The 15,262-nt window shown below is 40.3% G+C and overlaps 1 protein-coding gene across 1 annotated transcript in view; it reads left to right on the top strand.

Moving 5' to 3' along the window:
- The window catches only part of VWA3B (von Willebrand factor A domain containing 3B), a 126,064-nt gene that overhangs the window by 55,539 nt on the left and 55,263 nt on the right, over positions 1–15,262 (top strand). Inside the window, 3 exon segments of the mRNA XM_045519631.2 lie at positions 929–1,060; positions 9,090–9,188; positions 14,054–14,236. Of these exon segments, the coding sequence (XP_045375587.2) occupies positions 929–1,060; positions 9,090–9,188; positions 14,054–14,236 (414 nt within the window).

Here is a 15,262-nt window from a genome sequence, read left to right as displayed (position 1 = left end):
CCTTTTGCCAGTGAGAGAATCGTCAGTGTCCTTTGCCAGCAGACCCTTCCGTCACTGGGTCCCACCTGTAAGGTTGCTAAGGGAGTTTCTATGTCCATTGCTCCAGGCTTTCTCTGTCCTGAATCTGTGGCGTGCACACAGCCGTGTTGCTTTCCCAGATACTCTGTAGCTCAGCGTTTTTATTTTAATTTCCACTACGTACTAGGGATGCCACGTGCCCTGGCCCCAAAACTGACATGTGGGAGGAGCACAGGCCGATGGGCAGGAGATTCCAGTTCTTTTTCCACCTGTGCTGCCTCCGAGTCGTGCAACCTGAGGCCGACTGCTTATGACCCCTAACTATTAGTTCCCACACCTATAAATGGGTATCAGAGTACTGTCCTGAGCTGGTGGTATTGATGTGAGTATTAACCACAGAAAACAATCGTGGGGAGTGTTTGACAAACACAAAATACAATTTTTAATTTGATGAACTTCTACTGGAGAAACGTGGGCCAATGGAAGGCAAGTGAATAAATCTGCAACCGAATAATAGCCTTACCGAAAAAGACAAGGACCAAAATGACGACACTGTTTTGGATTTCTTTTTTTTTTTTTTAAAGCAAATTTCATTTAGTGTGCATATCCAGCATACCATTAATGTCAGTATTAAAGACAAGATTTGATGTCACATTATACATACAAGCTTATACATTTATGGGATATATATGTTCATACATATGTACATTTGTAAAGATTTAACATCCAAACTGTAAATTTTATTTAAATGCCTTTTGTACTAGAAGAGATTTTCTCTATCGAATGTAATTCTTAGCTTCTAGGACTGAAATGGATATCATAGTGAGTAAAATGTATCAAACCATGGCCTGTACTAATCTTTTCTCACATTTGAGTGGTTTTATGGCTAAATAATAATTGTCTCTTACAGGAACAGCTGAAATATAAAAGGAAATTTAATTTTGTGCAGTTTGATGCTCAAGCCATTGCTTGGCGGGAAAAACTTGTTGAAATCAATGAGGATACTTTGAAAGGGGCCCAGGCCTGGGTTAGAGACATGAAGGTAAGGAGGAGGCTGGGTCTGGGAGAGGAAGCAGGACGTAATCCCCTGCTGAGATCAGGATAGAGATGCTTGAGAAAGTGCTCTGAACTCCAAGGATGGCCTGTCTTTGCCTAGGCATTCATTTTGTCTACAAAGGTCACATAAATCCAGTCTTTTTAGTCAATATCTTAACTTTTATTTATTTTTTTTAACATTTTTTATTGAATTATAATCATTTTACAATGTTGTGTCAAATTCCAGTGTTCAGCACAATTTTTCAGTCATATATGGACATACACACACTCATTGTCACATTTTTTTCTCTGTGAGCTACCATAACATTTTGTGTATATTTCCCTGTGCTATACAGTATAATCTTGTTTATCTACTCTACAATTTTGAAATCCCAGTCTATCTGTTCCCACCCTCCGCCCTTCTGGCCACCACAAGTCTGTATTCTCTGTCTATGAGTCTATTTCTGTCCTGTATTTACGCTTTGTTTTTGTTTGTTTGTTTGTTTGTTTTTGTTTTTGTTTTTTAGATTCCACATATGAGTGATCTCATATGGTATTTTTCTTTCTCTTTCTGGCTTACTTCACTTAGAATGACATTCTCCAGGAGCATCCATGTTGCTGCAAATGGCATTATGTTGTTGGTTTTTATGGCTGAGTAGTATTCCATTGTATAAATATACATCTTCTTTATCCAGTCACATGTTGATGGACATTTGGGCTGTTTCCATGTCTAGGGTATTGTAAATAGTGCTGCTATGAACATTGGGGTGCAGGTGTCATCCTGAAGTAGGGTTCCTTCTGGATACAAGCCCAGGAGTGGGATTCCTGGGTCATACAGTAAGTCTATTCCTAGTCTTCTGAGGAATCTCCACACTGTTTTCCACAGTGGCTGCACCAAACTGCATTCCCACCAGCAGTGTAGGAGGGTTCCCCTTTCTCCACAGCCTCTCCAGCATTTGTCATTTGTGGATTTTTGAATGACGGCCATTCTGACTGGTGTGAGGTGATACCTCATTGTAGTTTTGATTTGCATTTCTCTGATAATTAGTGATATTGAGCATTTTTTCATGTGCCTTTTGATCATTTATATGTCTTCCTTGGAGAATTGCTTGTTTAGGTCTTCTGCCCATTTTTGGATTGGGTTCTTTGTTTTTTTCTTATTGAGTTGTATGAGCAATATCTTAACATTTAGATAAGCTTCTATTGGCAGCACTCCATTTCCAGATATGCCCTTGGCTCAAGTCTAAGCACCTTTATGAAAACAAATTTCAGAATATAATTTTCTTTAACTCAAACATTTTTATTTGTTTCTTTTGAAACTTCATTATTGTTTCGAACGACATATTACCGCTATTTTTAACAGTGGACTTTCTTCATTATACCTGTTGATATAGTGAGTTACGTTTATTGGTTTTTTAAATTCTGAGCCAGCCCTGCATGCATAGAATAAATCCCATACAGGAATGGTATAGTATTCATTTTATACGTTGGATTAAATTTGCTAAAATTTTGTTGAAAATTTTTGCATCTAAGTTCATGAGAGATGTTGGTCTGTAGTTTTTGGTTCTGTCTTTGTATGGTTTGGGTAACAGGGTAATGGTGGCATCATGAAAAGAGTTGAGAAGTGTTCCTTCCTTTTCTGTCTTCTGGAATAGATTGTGTAAAGTTGGCATTCTTTGAACGTTTGATTAAATTCTCCAGTGTAACGTTTGATAAAATTCTCCAGTGTAAAGATTTCTTTTTGAGGACTTTTTAATTACAAGTTTAATTTAATAGGGAGAGAAATACTCAGATTATCTTTTCCATCTTGGTGGAGTTTTAGTTGTTTGTGGCTTTTGAGAAATTGTTCTATTTCTTCTAAGCTGTCAAATTCATAAGCATAAAGGTTTTTGTAATACTCTCTTATCCTGTCAGTAGCTGTAGGAGATACTGTGATACCCCCTGTTTTGTACCTAATATTGGTGACTTGTGTCATTTTTCTTTTTATCTTGTCAGTTTCACTAGAGGCCTGTCAGTTTTATTGATTCTTTTTTGAATAGCCAGGATTTTGTTTCATTAATTTTCTCTATTGTTTCACTGTTTGAATTCCAATGATTTCTGCTCTCACCTTTATTATTTCCTTCCTTCTGCTCTCTTTGGCTTGATTTTGCTCTTCTTTTTCTAGGTCCTTGAAACAGGGACAGAGATGATTGATTGAGATAGTTCCTCTTTTCTAATGCAGGCTTTGAGTGCCAGAAATTCCTTCTCAGCACTGCCTCAGCTGCATCCCACAAATTTTTATCCAATTCCATGCAGCTTTTAATTTTCTTTGTGATTAATTTTTTGAGCCATGAATTATTTGAAGCATGTTCTTAAATTTTCTTTCCATATGTTTGGAGATTTTCATGTTGACATTCTGTTACTGATTTCTATTTTGATCCCACTATGGTTAGAGGACATACTCTGTTTGATTTCAATTGTCTTAAATTTGTTAAAGTTTGCTTTATGACTCAATTTATGGTCTGTCCTTGTGAATGGTCAATGTTTGCTTGAAAGTAATATGTATTCTGTTGTTGGGTGGAGCATTCTATAAACGTTAATTTGACGTGGTTAGTTTGTTATTCAGCTCTTCCGTATCCTCGTTGACAGTTAAGTAGTGCTATCAACTGGTAAGAGTGGGGTATTGAAATCCCCAACCATATTTGTTGATTTGTCTATCGTTCCTTCCAGCTCCATTAGATTTTACTTTACATGTTTTGAAACTCTGTTTTTTGACACATACATATTTAGAATTGTGGTCTTCTTGGTGGAGTGATCTTTTTATCATGTAATGTCCCTTTTTGTTCCTAGTAATTTTCTTTGCTTTAAAGTCTACTTTATGTGATATTAATAAAGTTACTTATTGTTTTTAAAAATTAACATTTACATAATGTATTTTTCCCATTCTTTTACTTTCAACCAACCTATGTTGTTATGTTTGAAGTGAGTTTCTTATAGACTGTATAGAGCTGGTCATGTTTTTGTCCTGTCTCCAATCTCTATCAAGTAATTTGTATATTTAGACCATTTATGTGTAAAGTAATTATTGATATTTAAGACTTAAGCCTCTTGTTTTGTTGTTGCCTGTGTATTTCTTCTGTTTCTCATTTCTCTTATTTTTTTTTTTTTGCCTTCCTATGGATTATTTGGAAAAATATTTTAGTCATCTATTCTGATATATTTATAATTTTTTGAGTGTATTGTCTTGTATAGTTTTCTTCCTGGTTGCTCTAGGTGTTTCCATATATATGTATATATTTCATATATATATGTAACCTGTCACAGCCCACTGATATTGATGGTTTACCACTTCAAGTTAAGTGTACAAAACTTCCTTCCATTTAGGTCCCTTTACTCTCACCATTTAAAAACTGGAATTGCCTGAAGTATTTCCTTTACGTACATTATATACCATGTTATATGATGTTAAACTTTTGCTTCAATCGTAAAACATGGTTAAAGAAGCTCATGAGGTTATAGGTTGTCTATTTTGTTTACTTTTATATTCACCCATTCCATTGTTCTTTTTTCATTTCTGAGAGTCCAACTTTCTTCTTATTTGGAGAGCTTCCAGGAGCTATTCTTTCAGAGTGGGTCTCCCAGCAATAAATTTTCTGTGTTTTCCTTCTCCTTCAACCCTGGAGGGTGTTTTCACCAGATCCGTGATTCATGGTTTACAGTTCTTTCCTTTAGGCGCTTGAAAACTGTGCCACCTCCTTCTGGTCTCAATGCTTTCAGATTAGAAACTGATGTCATTTGAACTGGTGTTCCTTTATAGTTGGTGTTATTTCTCTTTAGCTGTTTTTAGGATTTTTCTTTGTCTTTAGTTTTCATAAGTATAATACAACATGTCTTGATGTGGATTTCTTTGGTTTTACCCTAATCTGGGTTTAAAATAAAAAAATACCGTATCCATTTACAATCACCCCTCCAAAATAAAACATTTAAGTGTAAATTTAACAAAATATATACAGGACTTGTATGATGGAAGACTACACAACACTGATGAAAGAAATCAAAGAAGACCTAAATAAATGGAAACACAGACTGTGTTCATGAATTGAAAGACTGAGGATAGTTAAGATATCAATTTTCCCCAAATTGATATACAGGTTTAATGCAATTTCTATAAAAGTAACACCAAGATAACTTGTAGATGTATACAAGATTATTCTAAAATTTATATGGAAAGGCAATGGAACACAAAGAAAGACAATATTGGAAAAGAGGAATAAAGTAGAGGAAATAGTCTAATTGAGCTTGAATTATTTTATGGCTGCAATAATTAAGACTCTGTGATATAGGTGGAGAAATGGATATGTGGATCAGTGAAACGGTGACAAATAGAGCTGGAGCAACAGGATGTTTGGGCCAAAAAAAAAAAAAAAGAGAAAAGAAAAAAAGAAGCCTAAGGGTCACAGCTTGTACAAAAATTATCTCAAAAAAGATGATGAACTTAAGTGTAAAACACAAAAGTATAAAATCTTTGAATACTAGACATTTTTGTTTTATGTTATGAGACTCTGGCTATTATTCTGACCTTCTGTTTAGTTGGCTCTGTCTGAAACCTCTACGTCAGGGGATGGGTGGGCCCTGCCTCAGACTTCCAGGTGAGGTTTGAAGTTCAAGTTCCCCTGAACCTGTTGACGCCTGATAGGATAGAGCACCTTGTCACTGCTGGGTGAGAGTGTTACTGAAGAGTAGGTTCTTGTCTCTTTGCACAAAGAATTCACAGATGAAGCACAAAGGTCAAAAAAACAAAGTGAAGATTTATTAAGTTATACTACACTCTCAGGAGAGAGAGTGGGCAGGCTCAGGTGAGTAGCTGCCCTGAGTTCCTTTGGCAAACTGGTTATATGGGGTGTGAAAATGATTGGGCAGAATATTCTTTGAGGAGGGAGAGGTTTGGGGTTGTATTTCCTGATTTCCATCCCAGCTTCACCTTCCCTAGGGGAGGAAGGATTTTTGTCCTTATTTAGTCTTGATTGGAAGTGTCATGGCGTCAGTGCACGATGAGTACTTCTTACTTGCAAGACTCGTTTAATTGTAATGAGAGCACAATGAGCAAAGAGTTACATTCAGATACTGGAGATTCCTGCGTTTTGCCACCTTTCTTTCTCTGCCTCTTGGACCCCTGTTATTCACAAGATGTGTGGTTTCCTGCCACGTGACCTGTGCCCCTCTCTCTCTGCTTGTATCTGGCTAACTACCTTCTCTAACGGGAGTGGACATCACTGAGCGGGGAGGACATGCCATAGTCAGTGGGGATGAAAGTCCCAGCTTACTACTTGGCCTTCTTAGACGCCACTCTGGCAGGAGGGTTAGGTCATTTTATTTTGTTTATCCTACTTGGTGTTTTCTGACCTTCTTGGATCCTTGGGGTTGTGACTGTCATTGTTTTTGGAAAATTCTCAGCCATTATTTTTTCAAGTATTTCTTCTACCCTGTTTCCCTCTTTTCCTGTGCTTCTTATTAAGTGTATGTCAGACTGTTTGATGTTGGTCCATGGCTCTTTGATGCTCTTTTTCATTTTGATTTGTTTCTCCCTCTTTCTATTTTAGTTTAGATAATTTCTATTGCACTATCTTCATGCTCACTACTTCCTTCCTTGGCTGTTTTGAATCTACAGTTATCTTTCTGTATCTACAGGTTCTGCACTCGCAGATTCAATCAACCTCAGATGGAAAATACATTTAAAAAAAAAATTCCAGAAAGTTCCAAAAAGCAAAACTTGAATTTGCTGCACACTGGCAACTATTTACATAGCACTTAAATTATATGAGGTATTATAAGTAATCTAGAGATGATCTAAAGTATATGGGAGGATATGCATGGGTTATATACAAACATTATGCCATTTTATATAATGGACTTGAGAATATGCAGATTTTGGTATCCATGAGGGGAAGGGGGTCCTAGATCAACCCCTGTGAATACCAGGGGACAGCTGTACTTCGATCGCTTTGAAAAACTTCTTCTTCTTACTACTGTGTTATTTTTTTAACTATTTTTAAAATTAAAGTATAGTTAATGTAGAACGTTGTGTTAGTTTTAGGTGTACAGCAAAGCGATTCAGTTATACACATATATGTATCTATTCTTTTTCAGATTCCTTTCCATTATAAGTTATTACAAGATATTGAATATAGTTCCCTGTGCTGTACAGTAGGTTCTTGTTGTTCATTTTATAAATACTACTTGTGTTTTTTATCATTAGCATTTCCATTGTATTACTTCTTATTCATCTCTGCTGAAGTTACGCATCTGGTCTTGAATGTTCACCTTTGGCATTAGGTGTTTTAATGTATGAATCACAGTTATTTTTAATTTTCTGTCAGGTGGTTTCAGCATCTGTGTCATATCTGAGATTGCTTCTGATGAGTACTTTTATCTCTTGGTAGTATGTTGTTTATTCTTCTCTTTAATATGCATTCTTTTTGGTTAAAAGCTGAACGTCATATGCAGTAGGTAGAAACTGAAATAAATATATTTTTTTGCCTGGAAATGAGCATGCCTTTCTTTTTTGTGGTGTGGGTTAAAATTAATCTACTTAGGATCTGGGCTGAGTTTGAGGTTAGTTTGTTACTGCTACCTTCAGTGCACTACCCTCAAATTCTTGCAGTGGTACTCTGTGTTAGGGGGGAAGGTGATGTGCTAGAGGATTGCCTGCTCCAGGCTTGGCTCTTTTTTTTTGAGAAGGGGGGCAGGTAATTAGGTTTATTTTATTTATTTTGATGGAGGTGCTGGGGATTGAACCCAGCAAGGCAAGCACTCCAGCACTGAGGTATAGCCCCCCCATCCTTGGCTTTTGATTTTTCCCTTTACGCTAGGTCTCAGAGACTCTTTCCCTTGCAAGTTACTTGTTAGTTGATGTTTCTAGGGAGTGATGGAGGTGGGTGATCTCTGAATAAGTCTTAGTAGTTAGTCGGCTTGGTGTCCAGGAGTCTCAGGAGTGAGCCCAGCACCCGGCCCTGCTCCTTCTGCAGGGGTAGAGTTTGTTATTTCCTCTTCCCTCCCCCAGCCATTCTGGGTTTTCACCTGTGTTTGTTGCCTTCCCGCTCCCCCACCGCCACCCTACAGACACAAATGAAGGCTTTGGTTCTGCAGGGGGGAGAGAGGAGAGGGTCTGGAGGTTTGGTTCACGCATCGCTGTTCCCCTCCCCCAGTTCTTTCTCTAGACTCTCCCGACCTATTCTGGGGGCACCCTATGGGGTCAGTGGTGAAACAACCTTCAAGAGAATTCAGATTCCCCCAAATCTGTGGCCTCTCACCACTATACACGGGGCCAGCCTCTACTGATTCACTAGTCACCCCAGCCCAGCTCTTCTTGCTAGTGTCTGGCTGCATCCTGTCCCAGAAAGCCAGCGCTTGCATCTCGCCTGACTGCAGGCGCCCATCTCTCCCCAGATTTGGGGCTAGTTGGTTGCCCTGTCACCTGAGCATAACAAAAGTCGTGCACTTGCTGTTTGTCCGGCTTTCTTTCATTATGAGTTTTGGAGTGACACTCCTCCCTGTGCTCGACATCCCTAGGCAGAAACTGCAGGAGTATAAAATTTTTTAGTTTCTTTCCTATGCCCCTAGATTGCCACACGCAACTTTTGCCAAATATCGGGTGTCACAAATAACTCCTGGTGTGAAACAAACATGGTCCCCACCAGGGTGTCTTCAGGCTGCATGTTTAAACCATGCTGACAGCTGAATGAACAGCAACTGAGTTAGTGCCTCCTACAGAAACACGCAAAGATACGATTGAATTAAGAGCTCTGTCATCAGGACAGGAAATCCATCGTCCTGGTTTCTAGCCGTCCTGAGACTGTCTGCAGAGACGCTTTTATGACACATCCAGGGATTCGGCTTCTTGGAATTACTGGGCTTAAATTATTATCTCAGTATAATTTTAATTTATCTTTTCTTTCACCAGGACTTTTCTTTTTTGGAAGCAGAGAATAAATAACACTTGTTTGTGAGATCTTTTTTTGAGATTCGAGTATATGTCTCTCTCTCTTTTTTTTCTGTAGATTGGAAGTTCCACAAACACCCTGAATGCCCTGCAGATTGCTTTTGCTGATAAAGAAACACAAGTAATCTACCTTTTGACAGATGGGAGACCTGATCAGGTACTTATCAAAGTTGAGAAGAAAGAGGGACTCACGCATACCCTGAAAGTGAACAGTGGGAGTGGGTTTGGGGGACCTTTTCATCTGCCATTAAAAACCTGTTGAAAGATACTTGCTTGGATTAGGGATCCAGAACTGAGGTTAGAAAAAAAATACACTGAGGAATTCCTTTGTCTACTACAACACTGAGGAGAGTTCACGTGACAGGAGTGTTGTCTGGTTAATATGACACATACCCAGAGGCCTGGAGACCAGCCCCATGAAAGGAGATGTCTGCCTCCCATTGAAGACTAGTTTGTATTTTATTATAAACTAAGAGTGAGGAGATTCTTTTTGATTTTTTTTTCCTTTGGGTACTCTGAATCTAAACATGTCACTGCACAATGTCCTTGGTTTTACCCCTAATTTTAACTTAGTCATCATTTAAACAAAGGCATGCCTTTCTGGTGAAATGTTCTTTGTTTTGTTTAGCCTGACTGGAAAATATTTGAAAAGTTTTAGCGGAGTCTGTTCATCTTCTTTTGAGCTTTGTGAATGAAAGACTAATGCTCTGGGCATTAAATAAATATACGGATGTGCAGGCCAGTACAATGTAAATTAACCGCTAAAGTGAATTAGCATCAACTTGCTTCCTTCATTGTGAAGTGTTTGCATGTGAAGACTGCTAGGCAAATATTGTAAACCATCCTGTGTCAAATGGCGCAGGGCTTACAAACCAAGGCAACTGGATTTTACAACAGTGTTAGATTTATGGCAGAGAAGTTGTATATAAAGTAAAATTTTATTTTGAATGATTTTCTTATCAACTTCACTCTACTTTCTATTCAGAGGCAATTTATTGTGCCTTGTTTATGCTCCTTGTGTGGCGCTGAGGTTTGAGGCTACAAAGATGAATAACACGCCGCCTTAGGGAAGCTTGCACGTTGGGGGATGTGCTAGACGTACACAGTTAATTCTGATATGACACAGGGAGTGGGGCTGCCTGTGCTATGGGATGTCAGGAAGCCCAGTGATGAATTCTGCTGCACCAGATGGAGAGAAGACCAGGCAGGGCCCCACCGAGAAGGGGACACTTCAGCTGTGTCTGGAAGGAGGAGACGGTATTTTCTAAACAGAAGAGATTACTGGTACCCTGGGCAGAAGGAACAGAGGTGTGAAAATAGGTGGGCCACTCAGGGGAGCAACCCGAGAGCAAGGGCAGTGATGGAAGAGTATCAGGGCTGAGTCTCAGGGGTTAGGTTCGGGGAGATTGTGAAGGTCCTTAAATGCCACAAAGGAAGGGTAGGCTTTACCTCAGTGGGGGCTCTCAGAGAAGCAGATGGTCCCATCCACCTGTACTTTGGAAATATGCCTCAGTAGCACCAGGGAAAGACTAGATCTTGGTCTGGTGAGGACCCACCTCAGGTAAGAGCAGCAAAAATGGGGAAGAGACAACGCTTCAGAGCTGAGATCAGAGAAGCAGCATCAAAGGACTTGGTGGCCCATCTGGGAGCAGGCGGTGGAAGGCTGGGTGAGAAGTGGGAATGACGGAGAAAGGGGCCGAGATGACTGATTTCTGGTTTCTAGTCATTGTTATTAACTGATTTAAATTTCAAGAAGATGCGGGCTGTGGGGTTGATGGTGAGGGAAGCTGAGTGTGAGCATCTGTGGTTCATGGCTGTCCAGAAGCTCCCAGAAATCTGGGGCTGCCATCTGGGGAAGATGTAGGCTGGAGATCCTGATTTGCAAGTCATCTGAACAAGGGGTCTTTTTCTTTTTAATAAATTCTAACTGATTTTATTGCCATTTAGAGCATATAGATAAGCATAAGGAAAAATAAGACGTAAATCGTTCAGAATTCAATTTTGTGTTCTGCTCTTTCTCATCTAATATATACAATTTTGCCCAGTCATGAGAAATTCTTCAGAAACAACATTCTCAATGACTGCATCATATTAAATTACATAGATTTAATAAAACTATCTTAAAATCGATTTTGTTTAATTTTTGAATAGTAATGCAGTCATATAGTACAAATTAAGAAGGTACAAAAGGATCTGTAGAGAAAATTCTCCCCCCCCCTTTTCATCAGCTAAGAGGCAGAGTGTACTACCAGTTTCTCTCAGAGACAGTTTGTAGGCAAACAGGTATGTGTTTATATATATTTCCTTTTTAAATACATAAACGGTAGTGTATTGCACATACAATTCTGCACCTTTATTTATAAAACAATATACTTCGGAGATTGCTTAATCTCATTTCATAAAGAACTTTCTCATTTTTAAAAGAGCTGCCTACTATTCCATCACACAGCAACTTAGTCATGGTCCTTGGAGATGAACCTTCAGGTTGTTTGCAATCTTAATGTTATACACCAGGTTGCAAAAGGAACTGTGCACATCTATCATTTTGCACATGTATGAGTTTATCTGCAGCATAAATTCGGAGAAGTGGACTCAGTCAAATGGTACGTGTTTTGATAGATACCACCGAATAGCCCCCAGAGAGGGTGTACCAAGTAACACTCCCGCTAGCAGAGAGTGTGTTGAGAAGGATTCTTGGTCTAGAGTTCATCATAGACTTCCGAGGGTCTGGAATCTCTCCAAAGTACATAAAATTGCACTCATACATTTCTCTGGGGAGAAGATCAATAGCTGTCACCAGATTCTCAGAGAGTCTGAGGTCCACTTAACCATGAAGGACTAGCGATGTGGATGACAGCTAGAATCAGAAATATGCAAATTACTGGAAGCGTGATTTACATGCTCTTCCTCTAGTATTTCATATTCATACCTGCCCTTTCCCCACATGCAATCTATTTATTCTGCATTATCCTTCAGATGCTCTCAGAAAGGCAAGTGGATATTTGATATTCATGTTCTTTGTCAAGGACATTAAGATGGACCACTCAATCTCTATTTGGTTTTGAATTTTCATGGACTTTGTAGGATCCAAATATGTAAGGCCAATGTTATTATTCCTGATATTCAGCAGAATTTTCTATCTGGAAGTACATACAGAGACGCAGTTCAGGATTCAAGTCCATAGACACCAGCTCACTATTTGTTTATTAAATGTCCAGGGCAGAAGTATATAGAGGACATGTCTTTAAAATTAATCAAGTTAACAGGGTTCTAGTAAAACGAGTTTTCACTAACATGGAGTTGATGGGGGTCCTTTGGTGGGCATCTCTAGGTGTGAGTGAGCACCGTAGGGTCTCTGCCAGAATCAGCCCAGCACATCTTTGGCTGCAGTTTTGGGGGGACTTCTTTCGAGTTAGGGATGGAATCAAGAAGATGGGAGTGAGGAAGCATGTGCGCCATTCTAAACAAGAACAAATGGATGGTATAGCCTCACGTGTGGTACGAGGGGTGGGGGCAGCGGAAGGCATGGGTTGAGCCACCTGGGCAAGCAGACCTCCTTCAGGCAGTTGGGAGACCCTGTCGCTGCCTCTCTTGCCACCCAAGTTGACCTTTGTGGTGAAAGGGCCATCGGGCTGCACACCTGTTTAGACTCAGGGAAGACATCACTGGGGAGAGTGTCTCAGGTGTTCATCTTAGGGACTGATGGGACCTCTGAGGGGAACACGCTAAGGAGTCCTGGACTGAGAAAATCTTCCTTGGTGTCCTTTGGGAGTTCCCCAGGGCGTGGCCCCCACGTTCCACAGCCCACCGGAGCTGAGCTGCTGCAGCAAGCGGCCGGGTTAGTCAGGCTGCAGTGGTGAAAGGTTTACTTCAGCGTACCGGGTCTCTTTGCAAGGCTGTGTGGACGCATACCAGTGAAAGGAATCCCTGGGGGGTGCGGGGGTTTGTGGCGGGGTCGGGGGGGCAGGAGGACAGGAATGACTGCTTGCCATGGCAGGGATGGAGCTCATTCTGATCAGGTGCAGCCCCGCCCTCTGCCCAGCTCTCCACCACCACCCTGGGCACTAGAACATCATGCCAGCTTAGCAAACACTGCCTGGGGCTGCCATGGCTTAGAGCTAATGCTCCTCCTCTCAGGGTTGCCGTGAACAGATGAGATGATGTCCTCGTGAATGCATCCCACATATATTTACCACGCACCTTTTCTGTGCCAGGTACTGCCATCTTGGACACAGTGGGGAGCAAGATAGGCAAGGTGCCTGCCTTCAGTGAAGCTTCTGTTTTATGGGGAGATAGTCAATGAGCAAATAAGTATATGAAATAATGTCAGGTAGCATATGAAAGATGAAAATGACACAGCACCTGGTACCCACACAACAGCGCTAAATCAACCTTGGTTTCTTTCCTGTCCCAAATGTCTCAGCTGTAAGTCAATATAGAAGTAGTTTCTAGCCGAAATGAACAGAATTTAGGTCCAGTCTGGTGTATGGGGCTGAGGGGCAGTGGCCAGAGGTCCCTGGGAAGAAATGAGGATCATGATAGTACCTTCCTCAGAGCGTTGTAGGGAGGATGCAGGGACAGAGCCCAGGCAGAGCCCTGAGTGCCTAGCACGTAGTACATGCTCAAAATGGAAGCTAAGCTGATGAAAAGGAAGGTAGCAAAGAGGACTTTGCTCTGTTTTTGAAGTTGACAAGACAGATGGGGTCAGCCCTTCAGCTAGGTTAGGTTGCTGTTTGGTTAGTCAAATCTTTCTCCAAGATTTGTCCCACCAAAATGTGAGCCCTCAGAGGACAAGAGCTGAGTCACTGGTCTTAATACTCTCACCATCTAATAGTGTTTGTTTTGTTTATTGAATTGAATTGACACCTCCCAAGAAGTCACTCTCCACTGTGTAATGAATTCCTAGTTGAGAGTTTCACTATCTGTAGCAAATGCTGAGGATTTTCATCTTTTTTTTTTTTTTGTCTTTTCCTCTCTCTTTCTCTATCTCCACTCCCCCGCTCTCAAAATGTATCATTTTAGCCACCTGAAATGGTTTTAGATCAAGTCAAAGTTTTTCAGAAAATTCCAATTTATACCATCTCCTTCTGTTACAATGATGAGATTGCAAATGGGTTTTTGAAAGAGCTTGCATCTTTGACTGGAGGAGAGTTCCATTCTTATCATTTTGGCTGCAAGGATCCCTGTCCACCAGAGGCTGTTCAGGTAAGAGCTTAATGAACTGAGAGGAGAGTGTTCACTTATGGCTATAGACCCACAGACAGTACCTTAGTTGGGAAAACAGCAACCACGAAAACGACTAAATTGAGAAAATGAATTCCTTGAAAGCAAGTGTACCACAAAATGTGGTCTAAGGACAATCTGAGCTAGGGCACCTGTGAAAAGGCAGATCCCTGGGTCCCACTTCAGAGCTACTAAATCAGGCTGTAGGCAAGAGGCCCAGGAAATTTAATGTATTTTGTTTTTCTTCTAAGTTTTTTTATTGTGGAACGTTTCAAACAAACACAAAAGTAGAGGCATAGATGGACACCATCCCAAGTACTTATCAGTCACATTTAACAATTGTCAACATTTTGCCAAACTGCAGGAATCTGTCATTTCAACAAGCACCCCAGGGAGTCCGTATGTGAAGTTTGTTAGCTGCTGCTGTTTACAGACCTTTGTGGGAAACTCAGAAAAATTCAGACACTAGGTAGTTGCCTTCTGACTTTTCAGGCTGTATAATCATGTGACCATCTGATAAAGCATTTCATTCTAACGGGTTAATGGGAGAAAGGAAATAAAATTCAATCCTTCAGTCCTTCAGTCTTGGCTTGAAGAAATGCATTTCAAGAATGCCCTTCTAGAGAGTTTGTTTCTTATTGTCTGTTCTGAGGAATGACTTTAAATCCAGGACAAGCCAGAGTACTGATCAGTGCTTCCAAATGAGGAAACTTCCAGAGCCCGGAAGATAGTCGGAGGGAAGAGCACTCTAAGCTCACGCAGGGCAGGGAATAGTGACCCCTTCCACTGGCTAGACTGGAAAACCTTATCATCTTTTGGGCATTGGGTAGAGTTTAAAGAAGGATCTTGCCTCAGTAGTGGGAACAATCAAACACTGCTCCAGTCCTGTCTAGAAAATCTTAAATGTAAGACTTGAAAGTATCAATCCATTTCCAAGCAACTTAACTACATCCCTGAACAAACTTCAAGAATAATTATAGGAAAGCAAAAATTTCCACCACTCAAGAA

Source organism: Camelus bactrianus, chromosome 28, assembly GCF_048773025.1.
Source record: "Camelus bactrianus isolate YW-2024 breed Bactrian camel chromosome 28, ASM4877302v1, whole genome shotgun sequence".
Lineage (NCBI taxonomy): Eukaryota > Metazoa > Chordata > Mammalia > Artiodactyla > Camelidae > Camelus > Camelus bactrianus.
The sequence above is the reverse complement of the archived record's forward strand: the minus strand, read 5'-3'. Positions and strand labels throughout refer to the sequence as shown.